Source organism: Rana temporaria, chromosome 1 (genome assembly GCF_905171775.1).
Source record: "Rana temporaria chromosome 1, aRanTem1.1, whole genome shotgun sequence".
Classification (NCBI taxonomy): domain Eukaryota; kingdom Metazoa; phylum Chordata; class Amphibia; order Anura; family Ranidae; genus Rana; species Rana temporaria.
This window is the reverse complement of record NC_053489.1, coordinates 562,311,951-562,338,312: the sequence shown is the minus strand read 5'-3', so window position 1 is coordinate 562,338,312 and position 26,362 is coordinate 562,311,951. Positions and strand designations below refer to the sequence as shown.

Sequence of the window (26,362 nt, the reverse complement as noted above, 5' to 3'; positions counted from 1 at the left end):
TTGACACTATTTTGGGACCATTGTCATTTATATAGCCATCAGTGCTATAAAAATGCACTGATTACTGTGTAAATGACACTGGCAGGGAAAGGGGATAAACACTAGGGGGCGATGAAGGGGTTAAGTGTGTCCTAGGGAGTGATTCTAACTGTGGGGGGGGGGGGGTGGGTTACAAGTGATACGACAGTGATCACTGCTCCCGATGACAGGGAGCAGGAAATCACTGGCCCGGATTCAGAGAGCAATTGCGCCTGCGTAACCATAGTTACGCAGCGCAATTGCTTGCTTGCGCCGGCGTTACGAATGCTCCTGATTCAGGAACATCGTAACGCCGACTGCAGCCTGAAATCTGCGTGGCATAAGGCTCTTATGCCACGCAGATTTTAGGCTGCATTCTTGCGATGACCGCTAGGGGGCGCTCCCATTGTGCTCAGTGTATAGTATGCAAATTGCATACAAACACCGATTGACAATGTTGCGCGAGCCCTGCGTACGCAAGGTATGGAGTTTCCGTACGGCGTCTTTAGCGTAAGGCTGCCCCTTCTAATAGTAGGGGCAGCCAATGCTAAAGTATACCCGCCGTTCCCGCGTCGCGAAATTTGAATTTCACGTCGTTTGCGTAAGTGATTCGTGAATGGCGCTGGACGCCATTCACGTTCACTTTGAAGCAAATGACGTCCTTGCGACGTCATTTGCCGCAATGCACGTCGGGAACGTTTCCCGACGGCGCTTGCGCTTTACGATCGGCGCGGGAACGCGCCTAATTTAAATGATTCCCGCCCCCTGCGGGATCATTTAAATTGCGCGCGCTTACGCCGGGCAATTTTGCCGACGCGCCCTCGCAATTTACGGAGCTACTGCTCCGTGAATCGAGGGCAGCGGCGCAAATTTGTAATTTATGCGCAAATCTACCTGAATTCGGGCCACTGTCTTTTCACTAGGCAGAACAGGGAAATGCATTGTTTAACTAGGAATCTCCCCGTTCTGCAGCTCCTGCAAATTCAAAGCGGCGTAAGGTACGTTGTATATCGGCGTTAGCCAGTCCGCAAGTGGTTAATTATGATTATATTCATTTGTCTAATTACATTTGAGCCCCTGAAAATGGGGGAACTGTGTAAAAAATAGTTCCTAAAATTTGTACTTGATATTTATGTTCAACCTTTTGAATTAAAGCTGAAAGTGTGCATTTCAAGTTAATTTGGATTGTTCCATTTACATTTTATTCTGGTGGCATATAGAGCCAAAAGTATGAAAATTCTGCCTGTGTCCATGGACCTAACTGTATGTATTCCTGCTGGTAGAATGACAAATCAGGGTTTATTTACTAAAACTGGAGAGTGCAAAATCTGATGGAGCTCTGCATAGAAACCAATCAGCTTCCATTTTTTTTTTTGTCAAAGCTTATTTAACCACTTCCATACAGGGCACTTACGTACCTTCCCGCCCAAGCCAATTTTCAGCTTTCAGCACTGTCGCACTTTGAATGGCAATTGCGCGGTCATGCTACACTGTACCCAAACAAAATTGGCGTCCTTTTTTCCCCACAAATAGAGCTTTCTTTTGGTGGTATTTGATCACCTCTGCGATTTTTTTTTTTTGCGCAACAAATAAAAAAAGACCGAAAATTTTGAAAAAAATTACGTTTTTATTTTTTTCTGTAATTTTTTTGTAAATAAGTAAGTTTTCTCTTTCAATTACGGGCACTGATATGGCGGCACTGATGGGCACAGATGAGATGGCACTGATGGACATCGACGAGGTAGTACTGACGGGCACAGATGAGGTGGCACTGATTGGCGGCGCTGGTATGCAGCACTGATGGGCAAACATAGACGGCACTCATGGGCACACATAGGCGGCACTGATGGGCACTCATGGGCGGCACTGTGGGTGGCACAGATGGGCACTGTGGGTGGCACAGATGGACACTGTGGGGTGGCACTGATGGACACTGTGGGGCGGCTCTGATGGACACTGTGGGGCGGCACTGATTTACTTGTTGCCAGTCAGTGCCCATTTGTGGGCACTGATTGGCATCTTTTTTTTTTTTTTGCATCTTTTTTTTCCAGACTTTTTTTTTTTTTCAGACTTTTTGTTTTTTTGACTTTTTTTTCCCATTTTTTTTTTGTTTTGCCCTTCCCTGGTGGGCATCCCTGGTGGTCCATGTGGCGATCCGAGGGGGGGCTGCGCTGATAAACAATCAGCGCGAACCCCCCCTGTCAGGAGAGCCGCCGATCGGCTCTCCTCTACTCGCGTCTGTCAGACGCGAGTGAGGAAGAGCCATCGACGGCTCTTCCTGTTTACATCGTGATCAGCCGTGATTGGACACGGCTGATCACGTGGTAAAGAGTCAGACTGACACCCCGCAACAACGATCGCCGCGATGCGCGCCCCCGGGGGCGCGCAGCGGCTAAGAATCCTGAGGACGTCATATGACGTCCAGTCAGGATTCTACAACCACTTTGCCGACGTCAATCTGTCATTGGCGGGCGGCAAGTGATTAAACAAGTTGAAGTTGAATCTGATTGACTACCATGCACAGCTGCACCGGATTCTGAGTGCTCCAGTTATAGTAAATCTCCCCCAACGTGTCCATCTTTTACATATTATATAACCTTTAGATAGGGCTTCTTGACAAAATACAACTCGTAGTAGCTTCTGCTTTCAATTTGTCTAATCCACATTGGAAAATGAAAGGAAGAATTTGTATGGATACTTGCATGGATTAGAGAAGTGAAATGCACAGATCTTGCCAGATGTGCCTGAGAAGTACACAAAGCTGGTGACCCGGTATGGTCTACCCAAAATCAAAAGATTCGCTACTTACGGCTTTTTTTCCCCATTAGCCGGGAGGAATGCTTTTCCCAAGTTCTTCTTTGCCTGCTTCATATGGTACTGCCGTCTTTGTTTTAGTGAATCTGAATAGGCTTCACCTTCAAATGTACGTTTGAACTGAGCATCAAAGTATCCTCCTAAGGTGTTAGCTATGGTCTTGGAGCCACCGGGTAGCATTTGCCTGTTTTTACTTGCTGCTTCATTAAATGGCTCTGCAATAACGCACACATTATACTTTAGTTCCTCAAATAAATACTCATAACACAGCATAAATTGTATATGTTGGTAAAACTCAATGGGGCAGATCCACAGACATCTGCGCCGGGCGCAGCGTATCTAAGATACGCTACCCCGCCATAACTTATCTTTTTTAAATTGAATCCACAACGAATCCGCTCCATAAGTTACAGCGTCGTAGTGTTTCTCTCGCGGCGTAAGGGCGCGGAATTCAAATGGCTGTGATGGGGGCGTGTTTTATGCTAATACGTCGTGACCCGACGTAAATAAAGTTTTTTTGGAACTGCGCATGCGCCGTCCCTGGGGTATCCCAGTGCGCATGCTCGAAATTAAACCGGAACCCGCCAATGCTTACGACGGTGACGTCATTCTACACGAATTCCTATTCGTGAACGACTTACGCAAACGACGTAAAAAATTCTAAATTGGACGCGGGAAGGACGGCCATACTTAACATTGAGTACGCCTCAGTATAGCAGCTTTAACTATATGCCGGAAAAAGCCGAACGCAAACGACGGAAAACAATGCGCCGGCCGGACGTACATTCTTGGATCGCCGTAAATAGCTAATTTGCATACTCGACGCGGATTTCGACTGGAACGCCACCTAGCGGCCGCCGAAAAGTTGCAGCTTAGATCCAACGGCGTACGAAGACGTACGCCTGTCGGATCTAGCCGAGATGCCGTCGTATCTTGTTTTGAGGATTCAAAACAAAGATACAACGCGGGAATTTTGAAATTACGCTGGCGTATCAATAGATACGCCGGCATAATTTCTTTGTGGATCTGCCCCAATATCTTTCCCATGAAGCTTAGAGTGGTTTTCAGCATTAATAGAAATGTGAACCCCTGCATTAGACTCTGCTGTAACACTGAAGGCTTAGGGCCCTTCCACACGGGGCGGATCCGCTTGCAGATCTCTCCGTTGATCTGTTGATCTCCGCTGAGCCGGCAGATGACAGGTCTCTATCTGCTCACTGAGCGGGGAGGGGCATGTCGAGCACCGCTGTCTCCTATGGAGAGATCGGACGAAAAGGGACAGCATGTCCGTTTTCATCAGATCTCACCCGATCCGAAATGGATGGATGGTGACGTATCGTCATCCGTCTGATTTTAGTGGATCGGATGTTAGCGCCGACATCCAACGCTCCATAGAGAAACATGAAGCGGCCATTCAGGTCCACCGAAAAAACTGACAGGTGGACCTGAATGGTCCGGAAGTGTGAAAGGGGGCCTTATACTGCAACCTGATTTCCCCTATAAGTATTATCATCAGTTTCATCCTACCATGGTTGCCAACCGCCAGGTGTAAATGAAGCAAATTACTTTGTTATGGGTATTATCAGTGTTTCTATATCATGTTTATACTGTTTAGATATTAACTGTGTTAATTTTTCAATAGGAGTTCTGTAATTTCTCAGGTTGTCAGTAAAAAAATGTGCTCCGCCAGTAAATTTTCAATGTTTTGTCAGTAAAAAATGCTACGGGAGGCTGGCAACCCTGCATCCTACTGCTATTTATATTGCTTTGGCAAACAAATTCTATCTAACAGCATTGGCAATTTGTTATACAGGTACAGCAATGCAAGGTTACACCTACAGAAACACTGGAGACATCGGATCTTACAGCCCTGGTCAAGGGTGAACGGGATCTTCTGTCAGAGTCAGTAAATATCTTATGTTTCTTAAAACCAGAATACAGCTGAGCGTAGGCTTGCTTGTTGCAACAAATGATTCACTTTATTAATCTCTTATAAATATAAATGATAAATTCCTGGAATGTCACAATTCAGGGTAACTTGGTACCCCCCCCCCCTCAAAAAAAACACAACTGTACTTTTACTGTCGTCTGTGCCCCGTTGGGGAGATTCATCCTCTGTATTTGTCCAATTTACTGTTATCGCCAAGAGTGAACGTGAAAGATTCTCAAATTGTTGATTGGCACCTTAACATGAATTGTGGGTAAATCTTCCAATGGGGACACTGGTTTTACTTTAACTTAGGCCGGGTTCACACTATTGCGAATTCGATGCGGGATCTCCGCATCCAATTCACAATAGAAGGAGAATGTAAATGGCTCTCTATGGAGCCGGTTCACATATCTCCGATGTGTCTCCGGTGCAAATTTGCACAGGAGACCTGTGCATCTTTTGGTCCAAAATTCGGGCTGAAATCGGACCTAAAAGGTGAACCAGGATGCACAGGACACCAGCTGGGAGCCGCATCGGCATCCATTGTGAACTGAGCCTCATATCTTAAACCGAGGAACAAAAATGTAATATATCGCAGATTCCTAGCCTTTAGATGTGGTGGCTACATTCATTTTATTTTTCAGGCTTGTCCCTTATTTTCACTTGATGATCCTGGCAGTAACTCACTTCCTGTCTACGGGTGACAACGCTCACTCATTGTACTGCATCTAAGGATAAGCACATGATGTGTACCAGGACTACAGAACACATCATCTTCACCCTTTCTCCATAACAGAGAGGAGGTGAGGTGCTTTGTAGTCCACCAAGAGACCCAGGAACCATGCAACAAATAATAGTGCAGCAGAGGATACATACAACCAGCACATACAGCCATGGCCAAAAGTTTTACGAATGACACAAATATTATTTTCACAAAGTCTGCTGCCTCCGTTTTTATGATGGTAATTTGCATATACTCCAGAATGTTACGAAGAGCGATCAGATGAATTGCAATTTATTGCAATGCCCCTCTTTGTCATGAAAATCGCATAAAAAAAAGTTCCACTGCATTTGTGAAGAAGGCTTCAGTGTGCCCAGGAAAGTCCAGCGAGCACCAGGACCATCTCCTACAGTTGATTCAGTGGTGGAATCGGGCCACCATCAGTGCTCAGGAATGGCAGCAGGCAGGTGTGAGTTGATCTGCATGCACAGTGAGGAGAAGGCTTTTGGAGGATGGCCTGGTGTCAAGAAGGGCAGCAAAGAAGCTACTTCTCTCCAGGAAAAATATCAGGGACAGACTGGTATTCTGCTAAAGGTACAAGGATTGGACTGCTGAGGATTGGGGAAAAAGTCATTTTCTCTGATGAATCCCCTTTGCGATTGTTTGGCATCCGGAAAAAACCTTGTCCGGAGAAGAAAAGGTGAGTGCTACCACCAGTCCTGTGTCATGCAAATAGTAAAGCATCCTGAGACCATTCATATGTGGGGTTGCTTCTCAGCCAAGGGAGTGGGCTCACTCACAATTTTGCCTAAGAACACCATGAATAAAGAATGGTACAAAAACATCCTCCGAGAGCAACTTCTCCCAACCATCCAAGAACAGTTCAGTGACGAACAATGCCTTTTCCAGCATCAACATGTTGGGTCCATGGGTAGGAAACTCCCCAGACCTTAAAGGAGTTGTAAAGGAAAAAAATGTTTTGCCTAAAATTAATGTCTGCAAGGTAGACAGACAGAATAGTGTAATGATTCTGTTAAAAAACGAGTAAATACCTATTAAATTCCTTCATTTATATCACCTCCGGCATTTTAGTTTCTGTTCTCTCATTCACTTCCTGGTTCATGTAAGAACTACATTTCCCAGTATGCATTGCGGCACGCCCAGTAATTCACACCTCCTTGAAGTCTCTAACACGTAGAGAGCGTCCTGCCGCAAAGATGTAGTTCCCAGGAGGGGGTGAGCACGTTACTGACCACCTCAGTAAAGCCTCCCTTCACGGTGGTCAGTAAAATCAGACAAGCAGGAAGTGAACAGAACAGAGAAGAAATAGAGCAACTTCTGAGCAAAAACAAACAATGAGGAAGTGAAAAGAGGAATGTCTGCAGGTAAAGGATGCTTATTATGAAAAAAAATGTTTTCCTTTACAACCCCTTTAATCCCATTAAGAACTTATGGTCAATCCTCAAGAGACAGGTGAACAAAAAAAGGTCCCACAAATTCTGACAAACTCCAAGCATTGATAATGCAAGAATGGGCTGCCATCAGTCAGGATGTGACCCAGAAGTTGATTGACAGCATACCAGGGTGAATTGCAGAGGTCTTGAAAAAAGAAGGGTCAACACTGCAAATACTGACTCTTTGCATAAACTTCACGTCTGAAATGCGTGTAATTATACTTCAGTATACCATAGTAACAGCTGACAAAAAGACCTACAAACACTGAAGCAGCAGACTTTATGAGAATTAATATTTCTGTCATTCTTCAAACTTCTGGCCACGGCTGTACAGTGCCAGGATTTAAAAGAAAACTCTGGTCAAAATAATGATCTTGTTTTAGATAGCACTACTGGCCCGGATTCAGAGAGCAATTGCGCCTGCGTAACCATAGTTACGCAGCGCAATTGCTTACTTGCGCCGGCGTAACGAATGCTCCTGATTCAGGAACCTTGTTACGCCGACTGCAGCCTAAGATATGCGTGGCATAAGGCTCTTATGCCCGCATATCTTAGGCTGCATTCTTGCGATGGCCGCTAGGTGGCGTTCCCGTTGTGCTCTGCGTATAGTATGCAAATTGCATACTAACGCTGATTCACAACGTTACGCGAGCCCTGCGTACGCAGTTTACGTCGTTTGCGTACGGCGGTTTTCGCGTAAGGCTGCCCCTGCTATTAGGGGCAGCCAATGTTACGTATACCCGTTGTTCCCGCGTCGCGAAATTTAAAATTTACGTAGTTTGCGTAAGTGAATCGTGAATGGCACTGGACGCCATTCACGTTCACTTTGAAGCAAATGACGTCCTTGCGACGTCATTTACCGCAATGCACGTCGGGAAAGTTTCCCGACGGAGCATGCGCTCTACGCTCGGCGCGGGAACGCGCCTAATTTAAATGATTCCCGCCCCCTACGGGATCATTTAAATTGCGCGCGCTTACGCCGGGCATTTTGCCGGAGCGCACAAGCAATTTACGGAGCTACTGCTCCGTGAATCGCGGGTAGCGCAGAAAATTTGCGGGGCGCAGGGCAAAAATGTTGCCCTGCGCCTCCGTAAAAAAAGCGCAAAAGGTACCTGAATCTAGCCCAGTGTCTTTAGGGATTGCTCTTTGAGAAATGTTTGCAAATACAACTTTCCAAAAGGGCTACTAGGTAAACTTTTTTACACGCATGCCCTTGAAGGAGAAGTTCCACTTTAAGCACCCCCCCCCCCCTCCTATGCCACATACCAAGTTTTGACAGGTACCCGCTACCACTTCTGCTCAGGCAATCTGAGCGGAAGTTTTCCTCTCTCCCTCCCTTCCTGCAGTCTTCTGGGATACGTCACAGGTCCCAGAAGATTGCCCATGTGCAGTGCACAGCCAGCTGTGAAGCCGCAAGCTGTCACAGCCAGGTGCCCACAGTTGTAATGCCGGGAAGAGGAGAGGAAGAGAATTGATTGGTCGGGCGACCACATGCCTGGAACCTGGGACAGGTGAGTGTGTTTTTTTTAACCGGTTCCCGACCGCCTCCTGTACATATACGTCAGCAGAATGTCACGGCTGCGCAAAGTAACGTATATTTACGTTACTTTGAATTTTGCGCCCCCGCCGCTTCCCAGAAATGCAGAACGGGGAAGTGAACAGCTACAGTTTTGAAGCTGCTGACTTTTAATAAACACAAAAATGACTGGAATTCCACTTTAAGTGAATAGCACAATTACAGTTTTTTTTTTTTAAGTAACTGAAAAATGACCAGTGCATGGTTCCCATACAGCGCATTATTTTTATTTCTAAAGAGGTTTATAAAAAGTAACAGTTATAAAGGCTGATTAGACAGACCATTAAAGCGGAGGTTCACCCATGGAGAACACATTTTCCCCTTAGCTTTATGCTTGTTTTGTCTAGGGGAATCGGCTATTTGTATTAAAATATGATCCGTACTTACCCGTTTTCGAGATGCATCTTCTCCGCCACTTCCAGGTATGGGCTGCGGGACTGGGCGTTCCTCCTTGATTGACAGTCTTCCGAGAGGCTTCCGACGGTCGCATCCCTCGCGTCACGATTTTCCGAAAGAAGCCGAACGTCGGTGCGCAGGCGCAGTATAGAGCCGCACCGACGTTCGGCTTCTTTCGGCTACGAGTGACGCGATGGATGCGACCGTCGGAAGCCTCTCGGAAGACTGTCAATCAAGAAGGAATGCCCACTCCCGAAGACCCATACCCGGAAGCGACGGAGAAGATGCATCTCGAAAACGGGTAAGTACGGATCATATTTTAAAACAAATAGCCGATTCCCCTAGACCGAACGAGCAGGAATCTAAGGGGAAAATAGAAAAAAAAAACGAATTGGGTGAACTCCCGCTTTAAGTGTAAGTTTGTCTTTTCAGAAACAATTGTGAAATAGGACGCTACACCCTAATCTATGTGTATGGGTTATTATTGGAGAATAAATATATTGTTTAGTGATATGGTAATGAGCTATTCATTTTTATCTTGTTCTTTTTGGCTGGATTTCTGCATTAAAATTAAAGTGTATGTACAATGCAAATGTATTTTTTTTTTAGTTTTGAATACAGCAGTGAAACATTAGCACCCCTGTTTACATTTTAGTAATTTCTGGGGCTGCATTAGAGTCATTTCACCCTATCTATAGTCATGGTGACAATGGGGTAGATTCAGGTAGCAATTACGCGTAATTGCTAAGTAGCGCCGGTGTATATATATTTAGAAAATAAGTCGTTTGCGTAAGTGAATCGTGAATGGCGCTGGACGCCATTTACGTTCACGTTGAAGCAAATGACGGACTTCATTTACCGCAATGCACGTCGGGAAAGTTTCCTGACGGAGCATGCGCACTACGTTCGGCGTGGGAACGCGCCTAATTTAAATGATCCACGCCCCCTACGGGATCATTTAAATTACACGCGCTTACGCCTGACAGTTTTACGGAGCGCCCCCGCAAATTACGGAGCTACTGCTTCGTGAATGAAGCGTAGCGCAAGTAATTTACGGAGGCGTAGCGTAAAAACGGTACGCTGCGCCTCCGTAAGAGTGTGCAGCCCTACCTGAATCTACCCCAATGATTTTAACAGACAGGAAGTGAGAGAAAATCTCCAAGAGCAACACAATAAGGAAAAATAAATATACACTCTAAGAATATTTGGTGGACATTTTCGTCCGAGGAACGCTGGTGCGATTTTCTGATAGTGTGTACACAACTTTCGACAGCCGATTTCGACCTTCTGAACTAAAATTTCCGAAGGGGAAAAACTCCAAAGTTTTCTTGTTTTTTTCCATTTAATGTGCACCGTTTTCGGACAATTTTTGCTGTGAAACGAGGAAAATCGGACGATCGTTTGGCTGATTTCCTTATAGCGTGTACCCCACTTAAAAGATAACTAACGGTTCCTTTTTTATTTATTTTTTAAAACAAACATGTCATACTTACCTCCAATGTGCAGTTGGTTTTGCACAGAGTGACCCCGATCCCACCTTCTGGGGTCCCTCAGCGGCGCTCCTGGCTCCTCCTCTTTTTGAGTGCCCCGTCGGAAGAAGCGGTCTGCCTCAGGGCAACCATGCGGACCTGCTCCCGTGTCCTGCTGCTGTAGGGTGACCACGTGTCCCGGATTTCCCAGGACAGTCCCGCATTTTGCAGGTGTGTCCCGGGTCCCGGGCACCTTCATTCCAGGACAATACAGTGTCCCGGAATGAAACTGACACAGCCACCCCATGAGCCGACGATGGAAACTGTCTTATTTTCCAGCCCAGGGGGTTCGCCCCACCAAATGCCCTGCAATGCACTGCACCCAACCAGGGCGCAGTAAAAGCTGGTTGTTAAGGAGCGGGGGTGGGAAGGTGGCCTCCTTAACAACTGATGAGTCATCAGCTGTCAATGGGCTTTCCCGCTGACAGCTGAATAATAATAAAAAAACGGCATTGGGTTTCCCTCCCCTATTCAATTCCAGACCCTTTGGGGGCTTCCAGATTTTAATAACCCCCCTGCCTGCATTCCACCACAACTACCGGCCAGGGTAAGATGGGGACAAGGTGCTTTGGGGTGGGGGGGTAGAGCCCAAAGGGTCTGGTATGGACTGGGGGGGACCCCATTTCGTTTTTTTTTTTTCAATAGTTGGGTGCTGGAAATTGCAACCGTGAGTCAACTTAAATGTGATTTGACTTTTTTTTTCCTTTCGAAATTTCATTTTTGCTGCAGCTGGTTCTATACATGATACAGATGCACCACTTTACAGGCAGACTAAGGGGACCCCAGGCTTTATATTTAAAGGGAATTGTTCATTTTTATTGTTGCATAAATGTAATCTCCTGAAAAAACTATACCCAAATTAATTACATATAAGCCTTTAAAATTGGCAAAATAAGTATCAAAAAGCATATTTTTTGTGTGAAGGAGGGGGATGTCCCTGATTGGCAGTTTGGAAATGTGGTCACCCTATGCTGCTGCCTCTATTGACACACACAGCAGGATCCGGCTACTGCATCATTGGATTTGATTGACAGCAGCGGGAGCCAATGGCTGTGCTGCTATCAATATATCCGCTGGAGCGGGTGTACTCATCCCCAGCGCAGGAACGATCGGACTCAGGTAAGTAAAAGGGGGGGGGGGGGGCTGGTGCACTAAAAGAGGAAAAACCGCGAGGGTTTACAACCCCTTTAAGGCTAGGAACCCTGTCAGTTCTTTATTGCTGTAGGTTTCCCTGTTGTAGATTTTCTATTACTTCCTGAGTGGTAAATCTGTGGCCTTGTCACCTTGACAGGAAGTGAGGGGATATCTCTATAACATAATTCCAGATAGCAGTAAAAATGTTTTAGGTTGACATATACAGTATAGTGTGAGAGAAAGATAGAATGTGCACAATTTGTCTCATTTTAATTGTACACATTTGGTATTTCCTCTCTTCTTCACCATAATAAAATACTTTTGAGCTGCGGTGGCTCGACGCGATTGGCACTGCGCTGACAAGCCATTCACCTCTGCAGCTAGAGGTTCGGATCCCGTGTTCAGCTACATGTGAATTGAGTTTGGTGGTCTCAGCCCGGCTCCCGGTGGGTGTGCTATGCGAGGTAAGCTTGCGCTTAGTACGCCCACCCCCCTCCCACAAAAACCACCACACTTACACGCACTCGAAATTGGGTTAACATGCACGCACTTTGACCACGCGGTCTCTAAAAAGAGAGGCGAAGGACTAACGGGGCTGGTTGAGCGGGCTAGATCCTCTCACTCCCTTGTAGGGAGTCCCTCTGCCCCGTTGGGCTTCAAAACGGAGCAGGTAGGGCGGGCTGTGTGGGAGGACCCCCTCACACACCCACCATTGCCACCCGGGGCATGGAGAAAGGTGGCAGATTGCCTTTGGGGGAGGCCTGCCTACTCCCAACTCCTACAGTCCGGCTCCTCTCTCGAGTACACGCACAAAATACACTTTAAATTTTTTTTTTTTTTAAATAAAATACTTTTCTACTTATCTCTGATTTGAGGAAGAATCCTTACTGAAAAATACTTACTAGAGCCAGGAGTGGCATATGTGTCCCCAATACTGATATAGCCCATCTCACGGAATAAACCGATCCGATCCATATCGGATTTTCCATCTAAAGGCATTGTTGCGCAATGCAGATATGGCACTCTATGCTGTGAACTAAATCAGAAAAACACTTTTAGATAAGCTGGAAGAAGGCAATAAATTATATTCTGTCACAACAAATCAGTGAAAACGCCATGTGAGTACAAATAGGAATTATTTATTAGGCACATACTAGAGGACTATGCATTATTAACACTAACTAACCAGCGTAGGTGTCAATGCTTAACGAGTACAGCGTGTGAGTGAAGGCTGAAGCAGTGACACGCTCCCTGTGCTGTCACAATCAGGCCTGATTCACACCTATGCACAATGCTTTGTATATTCCAGGTGCATTTTGCGTTTTTCAATACATGCGTTTCATCCATTGAAGTCTATGGAACCAAAAACCAGAAAAAGTACCTGGCCCTTTCTATAAAATGCACAGATGTGAAATACACCCATAGGAAACCATGTTATATGGAATGTAGTGTGTTTCTTAAAAACTGAATATGCACAAAGAAAAAATGCATAGGTGTGAAGCAGGCCTTACTACAGCACACGTGTCAGGAATCTGTGGCTTATATTAACCACTTGGGATCCGCCTGCCGTCAATAGACGGCTACAGTGCGGATCCCAAAAGCCAAACCGCCGTCAATTGACGGCCGCCCCTTTGGGCGTTCCCCGCGCGCGCTCCAGAGCGCGCTGCGGGGAAAATCTGTGTTGGCCGTGTCCCTCGGACACAGCCAATTACAGATCGCCGCGAACGGCCAATCAGAGTGGCCGTTCGCGAGGCGATCTGTGCGGCCAATGAGAGAGGATCTCATATGTAAACATATGAGATCATCTCTCATTGCCGTTTTACACAGAGACAGCGGTGCTGTCTCTGGAGAGGAGACCGATCTGTGTCTCTTGTACATAGAGACATAGATCGGTCACCCCCCCAGTCACCCCCCCTCCACCTACAGTTAGAACACTAAGCAGGGATACATTTAACCCCTTCCTCACCCCCTAGTGTTAACCCCTTCAATGCCAGTCACATTTATACTGTAATTAGTGCATATTTATAGCACTGATCGCAGTATAAATGTGAATGGCGCCAAAAATGTGTCCGATGTGTCCGCCATAACGTCGCAGTCCATTAAAAATCGCAGATCGCCGCCATTTCTAGTAAAAAAAATAATAAAAAAAAAATAATTCTGTCCCCTATTTTGTAAGCGCTATAACTTTTGCGCAAACCAGTCGCTTATTGCGATTTTTTTTTTTTTGTTTACCAAAAATATGTAGAAGAATACGTATCGGCCTAAACTGAGAAAAAAAAATGTTATTTTTTTTTTAAATTGGGATATTTATTATAGCAAGAAGTAAAAAATATTGTATTTTTTTCAAAATTGTCTCACTTTTTTGTTTATAGCGCAAAAAATAAAAACCGCACAGGCGATTAAATACCACCAAAAGAAAGCTCTACTTGTGGGGAAAAAAGGACGTCAATTTTGTTTGGGAGCCACGTCGCACGACCGCGCAATTGTTAGTTAAAGCGATGCAGTGCCGAAAGCTGAAATTTCACCTGGGCAGGAGGGGGGTATATGTGCCCAGTAAGCAAGTGGTTAAAATACATGTTACCGCCTGCTGGTTTGGAAAGGGGTGCTTTCACACAGTGACGTCACTAGGGTTGGTGTCACCCGGTGCGATAAAACATGGTGTCACCCCCCCCCCCTCTGTCTAGGCTGCCCATCACCAAGCAGGCAGCGCACAGGCACGGGGCGCACCCCAAACCAGCCCCTGTAAATGATAGTATAGGGCAGTATAGTGGCAGGTTAGGGTAGTATAGAGTGGTATAGTGGCAGGTTGGTGTAGTGGGGTGGTATAGGACAGGTTAAGGTGGTATAGGGCATGTTGGGGTGATATAGGGTAGTTTGGGGTGGTATAGGGCAAGTTAGGGTTGCATAGGGCAGGTTGGGGTGGTATAGGGCAAGTTAGGGTGGTACAGGGCAGGTTGGGGTGGTATAGTGCAAGTTAGGGTGGCATAGGGCAAGTTGGGATGGCATGGGAAAGGTTGGGGTGGTACAGGGCAAGTTAGGGTGGCATTGGGCAGGTTAGGGTGGTACAGGGCAAGTTAGGGTGGCACAGGGCAAGTTGGGGTGGCATGGGAAAGTTTGGGGTTGTACAGGGCAGGCTGGGGTGGTACAGGGGAGGCTGGGGTGGTACATGGCAGGCTGGGGTGGCACAGGGCAGGCTGGGTGGTACAGGGCAGGCTGGGGTGGTACAGAGCTGTTTGGAGGGGTACAGGGCAGGCTGGGGTGGTATAGGGCTGTTTGGGGTGGTACAGGGCAGGCTGGGGTGGTACAGGGCAGGCTGGGGTGGCACAGAGCAGGCTGGGGTGGCACAGAGCAGGCTGGGATTGCACAGGGCAGGCTGGGCATGTCAGCTAAAAAAAATAAAATAAAAAATAAAATAAATAAATACGGGATGGTGTCACCCCTCTAGCGGGTGTCACCCGGTGCGGACCGCACCCCCCTAGCAACGCTTCTGCTTTCACATCATGGCAGACTTGAGTAGCTGCTAGTCTGCTCTCTGGGCTGGTCCACACTCACTGTGGCCTCTGCTACCATCGTATATCACACCTCAGTAGAAGATACTTCTGTTTCAATTCATCGCTGCTCCATTTAACTGGGAGAAGTGAGGAAAATACTCGCTACTTCCAGGTATAGGGGTACATGTGACTCACTCCGCTTCCTCTCATGTGACAGCACTAATGGTGATTGGCTTAACAGTTTCACATACAAGGCATTCTTTGATTGGATGGGGCAGAGATCATGATGTCATCCAATCTATCTCTCTGCCTCATCCAATCAGAGAATGCCTTATATTCATTGAAAAAGAAAGAACACAACAAATTCCCTGAATAGCGGAGGTGTAGCAAAGATATGAAGGATATATGTAATCACGCTGAACCCATCAACCACCAGGAATAAGGAAAGGGAGCCCCCCTCCAACTACCAGATGAAAGCGTTAAAGTGGATGTAAACCCAATTCATGAAATTTGAGCTGGGCACATATATCTGCAGTATTTTGTTATCTCTTTTCAAAGAGCTAAGCCAAGTAGCTCTCTCCTGAACCGTTCCTGTCATCAGCCAGATAACTCCTGACAAATTCTCAGACTTTTAGACAATAGCAGCCTGAATCTTCTGTCTGAGGTTGCTAAAATAGTTTGGCAGAGAGCAGGTCCTATTACAAAACACCTCTGAGAGTCTCTGCCTATGAGGAGAGAGGGTGTGTGCCTTTCCTCCAATCAGCAATGTTAGCTATCTTGGCTGTATGCCCAGATATCACACTCTGTTTTAAAGTGGAGGTTCACCCTAAAAACAAGTATTTACCATTAAATCCAGCATACTGCCGACATGTACAGTATGCTGTTTTGTTTTTTTTCCGCTTTACATACCGTAGTATAGGTATTTCTTCCCCCGGCTTCCGGGTAGTGAATCCCGCGGGACTGGGCATTCCTATTCGAGACTAAGTGATTGACGTGATGACAAAAGCTTTCCACGGCGCATAATGCGCGTCACGAGTTGACAAAAGAAGCCGAACTGCGAGTCGGCGCTATACGGCGCCTACGCATCGACGTTCGGCTTTTTTTCGGAAACTGGTGACGCGCCTTTTGCCCCGGGGGCAAGCTTTTGTCATCAGTCAATCACTTAGTCTCGAATAGAAACGCCCACTCCCGCGGGATTCACTACCCGGAAGCCGGGGGAAGAAATACATATACTACGGTATGTAAAGCGGAAAAAAAAAACAGCATACTGTACATGTCGGCAGTATGCTGGATTGAATGGTATATACTTGTTTTTAGGGTGAACCTCCGCTTTAACCAGGAAGAGAAAATCTCCTAACACGATCTCAACTTTCTAAACAGTATACAAATGTGAAGACAGCAGATATACATGTAAAACCTATGTAGGGAGATTTGGTTCACCCCTGTGTATTATCTGAGGCTGTTCACTTCACTGGGTGTATGGGGGGTTTACATCCACTTTAAGCCACTGACCAAGCGTCCCTAGCAGCCTTCCGGACGTGAGATGTGAAGGATTCGATGTAACTAAGTTTTAAAAATATATATATATATTATTCCTGGAGTTCAGCCCTAAAGCAGAACTACACTTTGTCTGAGCACCACAAACCAAAAACACTATTTAATTCATTTTTATCATTTAAACCAAACTCCCCCCATTCATCCATGTCTCCATGCTTTATTTTTCTGAGAAATAGCTTTCAAAAATACAATCCTAGCATTTCTGAGTAATAGCAGATAATTCATAGAGAATTTATTTCCTGGAATCCATCTGCCCTTAGCTCAGGCACGCAAACAGGAGGGTGTGCTTAGCTGAGAAAATCCCTCCTCCTCTCCTGAACACCCCTGGGATGTATGACATCATTTGCCTAGGACGGAAATCAGGAAGCAACTGAAGAAATGTAAAAAACAAAAAGTTTAACACAAGAAAGTATTATATTCTTTCATATCTGTTTAGTAATGCTAGCAGCATGAGGATTACAAATAGTCAACGTTGATTGAGAGAGTGAAGTTCCACTTTAAAAGAAGAATTCCAGATGTGGCTATTTTATACATATAGCGGGCTAAAGCCTGCCATCACATATACCCAATGAAGTGACTGGCCTCAGGTCATACACAGAGATGAAACAATTCTCCTTACACAAGCTGTTCCTGTTTATCTGCAGCCAGGGATGGACTGGCCATTGGGACCACAGGGAGTTTCCCGGTGGGCCGGTGGCTCAGTGGGCCGGCTTCAGTGACAGCGGACTGCTGCCCCCCTCCACTCCTCTGTCTCTCCCTCACAAAGAAGCAGGGGGGACGACAGAGGAGCATGGGGGGAGGGGACAGACAGCTGACTCAACAGCTATGGCCTGGGAGTTTCTGACTTCTGCCTAATCTTGTCCCATAAGGGGGGGCACAGAACTGATTATTTTCCCCGGGTGATATAATGTCTAGCTTCCCCACTGGTACTGCCTATAAGAGTACCAGTACCAGCCGTTCTACTCTAATTAAGTAGAACGGCTAGTGGCTAGTGAAGGTGGAGAGGGGGCTTGGGTGGCCGGGGGGGGGGGGGGTGTGGGAGTTGTCCGGACGCCATGGGAGAGACCTGTCAAAGTGGGCCAGTCTGGATGAAGTCCAGGGCCAAATTTCTGTCCCAGTCCATCCCTGTCTGCAGCCCTCTCTTATCTACAAATGTTCAAAGTGCTGAATTTTAAAGCTTGTCTGAACGTTGAGAAAAAAAACGGGGCGGGGAGCTGAAGTTACACTCTGCAGAGCTCTCAGCGCTGATTGGATGGAAGGGACACCCCCCTTTTTACATAGGAACAGAGCCGAGACTGTCAATCACAGGCTGTGCCCTCGCCTGTCACCTTTTGTTCTCTTGGTGTCAGGAAAACTTTTCAGAAATGATTCATGCATTTAGCAGAGGACGGAAGCAGCAGACAGAAATTACACTTAGTGCTCTGGATTGAGCCAAGTACACACTATAGAGGGATATGCTTTGTTCATAATTTATGTCTGAGGTTTACAAGCACTTTGATGCTCTAGTTTGCCTGTCAGTGACTTGTGTGTGACTTGGGCTATTCCTTTTCTTGTGTTCTCCTAACACATCCAGCCAGTGATCAGAGAAGGATCTGTGTAGTGATAGATGTCAGGGAGGCTCTGGTGACTCTTTATTCATGTAGAATTACATCTGACACTGCTGAGGATAAAGGTAAATGTGATGAGCCCAGAATAGGGTGACCCCCCCATAATACCTCCCTGACCCCCCCATAGACTGACTCTACCTGTTGCCTCTGGCTCCCTCTTCAGGTGTTCTCTCTGTGACGCTAGTTGTTAGCTGTGGTTGCCATGTCAACAGACCGGACCATTTCTTAGTAAGAGCTTCTCGCCGCCAATCAGAATGTCAAAGTCAATCGAACATTTCTATATAGAAACAAGACATGGCGTTATCTGAGCACGACTTATCCGAACTCCCATTCATGAGCTATAGTGGACTTTCAGCGATAAAATGGCAAATGTGTACTTATAGCCCCCTCTTTGTCAAACTTGGTAGCGCTCAGCTGTGATTGGCTTTCTCGGAAACAGTGCATGCCGGGACTTGTAGTCTTCCACTAGCATGTGTGGTGAGGCTGTCTGAAAGGTGGGAAGGTGCCAAGGAAAGTTGAACCAATCAGCCTGGAGATAGTCACCTCTGGGCCCTGCAGGTGACGCGTGCTGTGTGCAGAGCGTGTGTGATTGGAGGGAGAAGGAGGAAGCGGTGTGTGATTGGCTGTGAGACAAGGAAGGACTGCAGCTGGTTGTATAGCGGAGAGCAGTGGCAGACATGGTGAGTAGATAGCGGAGAGCAGTGGCAGACATGGTGAGTAGATAGCGGAAAGCAGCTGTCAACATGGCGAGTTTATTATTCACCATGATGAGGAAAATCTGGAGCGTTCCTCGTTCTGTACATGTTATTTGCTTGGCTGTCCCACTCATCCTCTGGCTTCAAAGCTTCTCCAACTCTCATTGGTGTCAGTGGGAGGAAGAATGAGATCTACAAATCACCTCCTGTGCTAAAAAAAAATCCCTATCACCTACATACATAGAGTATCTCACAAAAGTGAGTACACCCCTCACATTTCTGTACATATTTTATTACTTTGCATTGTAGAAAAGTGTTGTCACATGAAAAAGAAAGAATAAAATATTTACAAAAAAATGTGAGGGGTGTACGTGTACCTACTTTTGTGAGATACTGTATAACATGCCAGCACTGGAAATGCCATTCACACGTTAATTCAACATAGATCCTTGTCAGTGCAGCGCTCCTCTTAAAGCAGTAGTAACTCCCATAGGGCACTTGTACCTACAGACAACCTTATAATAAGGATTACCTGTAGATCGAAGTAAGGAGGAGCTCCGGCGTGTTCGCAAAGCCCACGTGCAGAGCCCGCCAGTAAGTCGGCACGGCACTAATCACAGGCAGGGATACATTTCCCGATCTCTGCAGCCAAGGATCGGGACAATGTCTCACTGGCTGCGGTTAGCGCAGCGCCGTGCCGATTTCCTGATGGGCTCTGCACGTGGAGTGTGCGAACACGCCGGAGCTCATCATTGGATAGAAGGAATGGAACATGCACAGTTTAGAAGATTTCCAGTGTCTCTGCAGCCAGTGACATCACTGGCACGTGCACCCTGAAGGAACAGCATACACGTGCCTTTCCTATAGAAGCCACGTGAGTGATGTCATCGCAGCTCGGCCATTCAAGCGTCCGGAGTCCATGATCCCTGAAGGAAGACCATCTGAATGGGAAAAAGTCATCAGCACATCAAGGATTCCTCAGAAGGGTCCAAAGCTTTATGAACATGGTCCCACGGTACACATCCGGCAACGTTTCGGAGCCAGGCAGGGCCCCTTCATCAGGCAATGAATGTGTACATAGGGAATATTGTGACTGAAGGAAGACCAGGTGAAGATGGAAGCCCTGTCAGAGGTGGATAGTCTGGTGCAAGACAGATAGGATCACCTTGTCAGGTTCTGAAGGGTCTGCATACAGCCCCTGACTCCCTGTTGCATAAATGTGAATGGGATGGGTAAAAGATGCTCCAGCTCCTCTTCTCCACCTGTAGAAAACTCCTCCGATGCATTTCACCCCTTTCAGAGCTTAATTGTAGAGGCCCCAACCCTCAGGGTATGGGTCACATCACAGACGGGAGAAGTGATTTTAATTTATTTTTTATTTTTTCACTGTCTTTTGACAGATTACGTGATTAATCGCACATAGTCACTTCCAGTTAACTTATAAGTTATTAAGTATATGAAAATCTTTTGAACTCGACTAAAATTACATGTAATAACATACAGTAAAAAATCACTTGTGTAGTCTTACTATTTTCATTCTCACTGAAGTGTTTGTAACCTTAAAAAAAAAACTGTAACTTTGTCATGATCATACTATCCCCAATGTTAGATAACATTATGTGCTCCAGTGAATGTGCTTTATAAAATTGATGCAGTTTTGTGCCTTATTTTAGAGCTCCTCTCGGTGCTCGCGTGACCGCCTGCCCCTCTCCTCCCGGCTGACATCAGCAGGAGTTCTCGATCCCTCCCGTTGTAGTTGTCAGATCTGGAGAAGAGGGGCAGTCACCCTGAAATAATGTACAATTCAACATCATTTTTATAAAGCACATAACGTTATCTAAAGCCTCGTACACACGGTCGGATATCAAACAAACTTTCCCTTGGATTTTTGTCCAAACAAACACAAACGTAGTGACGTTTCAACGTACTGACGAGAGTTTAAAAGAGGAAGTTCAATTTTCCGGCGTCGCCCTTTGGGCTCCTTCTGCTAATCGAGAGTTAGTAGAGGTTTCGTCTGTGTGCATTCGCGATTTTCAGTTTCGTGCAATTTTGTTAGTTTCTGAACGTCCGTTCGTCAAGCAGACATGTTGCGCAATGGGGTTGTGCTAACTTGACCCACCAAAAAAATATAGAAATATGTTTGATTCATAACCAAAATACACTAATCCAAAGTAAATACATTTGCTCAGTATCACCAGCAAAGCAGCTTTTAGTATTATCACATTATAAAGAAGAGAATGTGCGCTGCTTTTCTTGATTTCAGAACTTGCCGCGTCACAAATGTGCTCTTTCAAATACGAACGCTAGTTTTACCAGACAGAACGCTTCTGGCTGGTCTTTGCTTCTGAGCATGCGCGTTTGTACTTTGTCCAAAAGTCCGATTGCTTGCTGTACACACGGTCGGACTAGGCACCATCGGACTCTTGTTGACGTAAAGTTTGTCCGTTTGCAGACCGAACTTTTTGTCCGACGAAACGTGAAAAAGTTTGTCCGATGGAGCGTACACACGGTCGGACTATTTTGAAAACTTGCTCATTTTGAAGTTTGTTGGCAAAAAGTCCGACCGTGTGTATGGGCCTTAAGACTGAGGATTGTATGAACATGACAGCCACTTTAAGTAAAGCTAATTCTTGGATGTATTTAAGTAATCGAACTTTCTTTTGTAATTATACAGGTTGTTTCTGAAGCTCCAGAAATCATTTTTAGAACACGAGGTGGTCTTGGTGTGTCATTTGACTTACCAGCAGCTGATGGTATGTTTAACCTGTTGCCTTAACACAGAAGTCCAAATCAAAATCCCAATTTCAGTGTTTTTGTGCTCCACATCCTCTATTTCTACAGCTTAACTTTTTCCCGCCTGGAAATTGCTGTAACGGTATCACCTACCTGAAGGATTACTATAGGAAAAAACATAAGATGTCCTGCTTCCTTATCCAAACCCGTGGTTGGACAGTGAAGGAGCAGCAATATATTAATTAGGTCATCCTACTGTCTCTTCAACTGTACACTCCTAGATGGAAAAGAGTGTGGGTCAGAAAGCCTGTCCAGACAAACCAGAGTGAGATTCCCCTTCTCCTCCCATAGAAGTTTCTTTTTCTGAGATGAGCATACAGAGAACTAAGCCCTCCTATACTTTTGGGCCAAGAAAGCTTCCTTCTTAGCTTCTGTTTGATCTGCAACTGCAATGTTGCTGCACGTGTGATCAGTTCCGCTTGAGGCCGGGTAGGGCTGAGCGATTTTAGGCAAAAAAAATTTGAACCGATTTGCCCTCGCAACACGATTCAAATCGATTTTTTTCCCAGCCCTAAGGCCGGGTTAACTCTTCTTCAACATGGAAGTGGGACGACTTCCGATCCGACTTTGCCCTACGCCTTTATGTTCGACTTCCATGCGGCTTCAATAAACGGGATCTGACTTTGATCTAACAAAACCAGACCCTTTCAGTGTGGTATGAATCTTTTAGGGGGCAAACCCCCCCCCACTCATTCACATAGGGGGGGTGTGATCTGGGGGCCCCCAGGGTTGTCGGGAAGATGCCCTTGTCCCCATCAACATGGGTGCTTGGATAAAGGTCTGGTATGGATTTTTAGGGGGACCCAATGCTTTTTTTTTTTTTTGCGGGGGGGGGGGGGGGTGTTCTAAACTTCTCATTCATAGTCCTCAAAGTCGCATGCCACAAGTCGGATCAGTTGATTTTTGATCCGACTTGGGTGTGACTTACATTCAAATCAATGAGCTGAAATCGTGCCCGAGTCAAACCAAAGTAGTGTAGGAACTTTTTTCAAAGTCGGACTGACATAAGTCGGACCAGTTAAGACGGTTCTCCTAGGGAACCATGGCTTTATACACGTCATGCAACATGTGCTTCCAAAGTCATATGTCGCACCAGTGTGAACCCAGGCCCTACAGTGGAGCGAAAAACATTGATTTAACAGTTTCAAAAAACGGTTACATTCCCGTCCCATTGGTTGTGCTCTCAAGAAACCTGTCAAACCATCCAATGGCTGGTGTCATAACCGAGCACATGTGCAGCATCAGGGCAGTTGAAGATTAAACAGAGGGCAAGATGGCAGCTTCCTTGGCTGAAAATGATAGGAGGGTTTACTTTCACTTTAACAATGTACTCTGCTTGTCTTCAGGGTAGCGGGATTGTGTGTGGACTAAAGTCTCTAGTTGCAGGTTTTGTGTGCGTGTTTGTTAGTGAAGTGGGGTGGGGGGCAACTTTGCTTGGGGAAAAAGAATATCGGTCATACAGAAATATTCAGAATCGCTACTTGACTTCCCATAAGATCTTTCAATAGCGGTATCTGGTTAAGTATGGTCACCCACTGGACTGATAATCTGACTGAAATAGCCTAGATCAGGGTGATTCCCATAGACTTTGGCAGGATATACATAAATCCTCTGATCTACCTCAGGGCAACAACTGCAACGTGCTGCAGAGTGTTCCTTAAGGTTTCAAGCTTGGCTGTACTGGCCTAGCACATTTCTGTAGAAGTGTTGGTGCTGCCTATATTGTCAGGGAAGGATTAGGATTGGGTCAGTTTTTTAATCTGCTTGGTAAATGCACCCCTGAGAGCCGTAATCGTTAGGTGCCAGCAAAGATATGAGATAATCACCGGAACTGTCTAAAAATAGTCAAATTAATCAACTGCCATCTCATGTCTACAGACTGCTCTGTAGATCATCTAGTTCTGTTGTCTACATTCCTGTGATCCCATCAGGAACAAACATTCTTAAAGGGGTTGTAAAGGTAAAAATGATTTTTCCTAAATAGCTTCCTTTACCTTAGTGCAGTCCTCCTTCACTTACCTCATCCTTCCATTTTGCTTTTAAATGTCCTTATTTCTTCTGAGAAATCCTCACTTCCTGTTCTTCTGTCTGTAACTCCGCACAGTAATGCAAGGCTTTCTCCCTGGTGTGGAGTGTCATGCTCACCCCCTCCCTTGGACTACAGGAGAGTCAGGACGCCCACTAACACACAGCTTCTTTCTCTATCTGCAACGTAGAGAGCGTCCTGACTCTCCTGTAGTCCAAGGGAGGGGGCGAGCACGACACTCCACACCAGGGAGAAAGCCTTGCATTACGGTGTGTAGTTAGACAGAAGAACAGGAAGTGAGGATTTCTCAGAAGAAATAAGGACATTTAAAAGCAAAATAAAATGATGAGGTAAGTGAAGGAGGACTGCACTAAGGTAAAGGAAGCTATTTAGGAAGAAAACATTGTACCTTTACAACACTTTTAAGGCCCATAAACACGATCAGATTTTCTAGCGGAAATTGTGTGATGGCAGGCTGTTTGTATGCTTCATTGGACAATTGTCATAATTTCCGCCAACAAATGTTGGATAGCATGCTTTAAAGTTTTGCCGACAACAATTGTGTGTTGTCAGATTTTCCAAATCCAAAGTAAAGCTAACCATGATACAACATTAGCAGAAGTTGCCCAAAGGGTGGTGCTAAAGAGCTGAAAAAACACGTAGTTTTGTGTTTGTTGGCCAGCAATTCCTTGCCGTTTGTATGCAAGTCAAGTTCATGGCCAACGCCCTTTGGACAAAAGTCCTACCGTACGCTTTGTCCACGGAAAAGCCGATCGTGTGTATGAGGTTTAGGCTTTGTCTAAAAACTTTATGTAGATTAATTGTTGCATATTATTTTAACTTTTTTTATCTTATTTTAATATAGAATCCTCCTGCAAGAAGGCGCTTGTGCAAGAATTAACCAGTCTTTCTGAAAAACTTCAGTCAGAGTCCTTGGTGCTTAGTGTCAGGCACAGTTCATTATATGTATGGCCCAACACTGGAGTCAGCACGTCCCCCTCCTCTCTGACAGATGACTCCCCCTGCAAAGACATCTTGAATTTTATCCAGTAAGAAATGGAGGATACAGATATATATTTTTTTTTTTTATGTTATGTACTATTTTATCATTCTAAATGTGTTCTGTTTTTATCTGCTTTTTAAAGGTCTGATGATGATGACAGGCACAAAAACTCCAAAAGAAAAGAAAAAAGGCAACAAAAAATGGTACGTCATTTAGCTTTTTTACTGTCAAACCAGTGTTATCACATGTGGTCGCTGTTCTATCACATGTGGCTGGCATATAAGACATCCCCCTAATTTTACAGCTAAAATGTTGTTTTTGGGATATACTCACTGTATAAGACGACCCCCGACCCCATGCCTCACTGTGCGCCACAACATGCCTCAGTGTGTCACTGCTTACCTTATCCGTGACATGCAGACCGCGTCCGTCCATTTTTCAAAAGCCGCACCCCTCTTTCTGCTGTTCCGTGATAGGCTGAACACTTCGCTTCCCAGGAGACACTGTGTTTAGGGTTCCGCCTATCACGGATGCCCTCTCGGACGCCGAATTAAACTGCGCATGCGTCGCCGGCGAAATTTGCCAGTGCGCATGTTTCAAATGATGTCGCTAGGACGTCAATGTTTTCGGCGGCTACGTAAATTCCGACCATCCGTATTCCCGATCGACTTACGCAAACAACGTAAAAATTTGAATCTCGGCACGGGAACGACGGCCATACTTAACATTAGCTACCCCTCATATAGCAGGGGTAACTATCCTTCCCCCCCCCCCCCCGCCGCACAGCGGCGGCAGGGGGAGGGAAGGATCGGATCTGGCATCGGGGGTATTTGCGGGAGTACAAGTACTCCTGCAAATACTCGGAATCGGTACCGATACTAGTATCGGTATCGGGATAACCCTAGCGCAAACCAATCAAAAAAATGCTTATTGCGTTTTTTTTGTTTTTTTTTTTTTACGAAAAATATGTAGAAGAATACGTATCATCCTAAACTGAGGAAAAAAATGTTTTTTATATTTTTGGGGGATATTTATTACAGCAAAAAGTAAAAAATATGAATTTTTTTCAAAATTGTCGCTCTATTTTTGTTTATAGCGCAAAAAAATAGAAACCGCAGAGGTGATCAAATACCACCAAAAGAAAGCTCTATTTGTGGGGAAAAAAAGGACGCCAATTTTGTTTGGGAGCCACGTCGCACGACCGCGCAATTGTCAGTTAAAGCGGCGCAGTCCCGAATCGCAAAAAGTGCTCTGGTCTTTGGGCAGCAATATGGTCCGGGGATTAAGTGGTTAATGTGCATGTAAAGCCAAAGAGTTAACTTTTTTTTTTTTTACTTTTTGTTCTGTTAAATATACCATTGAAAACATTTTGTTTTAGTCCAATACATACCGTGTGTGTGTGTGTGTGTGTGTGTTTTTTTTTATTTTTATTTTTTTCTTCCTTTTCCCCTACCATACCTGTTGATCCTGCTGGAAATTCTTTGATGTCTTGTGCAATCTTAGCTCAACTAATATCAGAAAGTACTTCATTTTTAGAAAGGCACTATTGTCACCCTAGGACAGGGATATGCAATTAGCAGACCTCCAGCTGTTGTAGAACTACAAGTCCCACGAGGCA

General features: G+C 45.6%; 2 protein-coding genes across 3 annotated transcripts in view; one reads left to right on the top strand and one right to left on the bottom strand.

Annotated features, from left to right (window-relative positions):
• C1H4orf47 (chromosome 1 C4orf47 homolog) overlaps nucleotides 1-18,618 on the bottom strand; it is a 35,317-nt gene extending 16,699 nt beyond the window's left edge. Inside the window, exons 1-3 of the mRNA XM_040334261.1 lie at nucleotides 18,366-18,618; nucleotides 12,475-12,608; nucleotides 2,828-3,047 (exon numbers count right to left, since the gene is read on the bottom strand). Coding sequence (XP_040190195.1) covers nucleotides 2,828-3,047; nucleotides 12,475-12,571 — 317 coding nt within the window. The 5' untranslated portion in view covers nucleotides 12,572-12,608; nucleotides 18,366-18,618. The remainder of the gene's footprint in view (nucleotides 1-2,827; nucleotides 3,048-12,474; nucleotides 12,609-18,365) is intronic.
• A 174-nt stretch (nucleotides 18,619-18,792) lies between these two features.
• UFSP2 (UFM1 specific peptidase 2) overlaps nucleotides 18,793-26,362 on the top strand; it is a 35,696-nt gene continuing 28,126 nt past the window's right edge. The window contains exons 1-4 of one of the 2 annotated variants that reach the window (XM_040334193.1): nucleotides 18,793-18,907; nucleotides 21,597-21,675; nucleotides 24,607-24,790; nucleotides 24,887-24,947. In XM_040334193.1, the coding sequence (XP_040190127.1) occupies nucleotides 18,905-18,907; nucleotides 21,597-21,675; nucleotides 24,607-24,790; nucleotides 24,887-24,947 (327 nt within the window). In that variant the 5' untranslated portion in view covers nucleotides 18,793-18,904. Of the gene's footprint in view, nucleotides 18,941-21,596; nucleotides 21,676-24,606; nucleotides 24,791-24,886; nucleotides 24,948-26,362 lie in introns of both variants that reach the window. The other variant, XM_040334185.1, reaches the window with a different exon arrangement.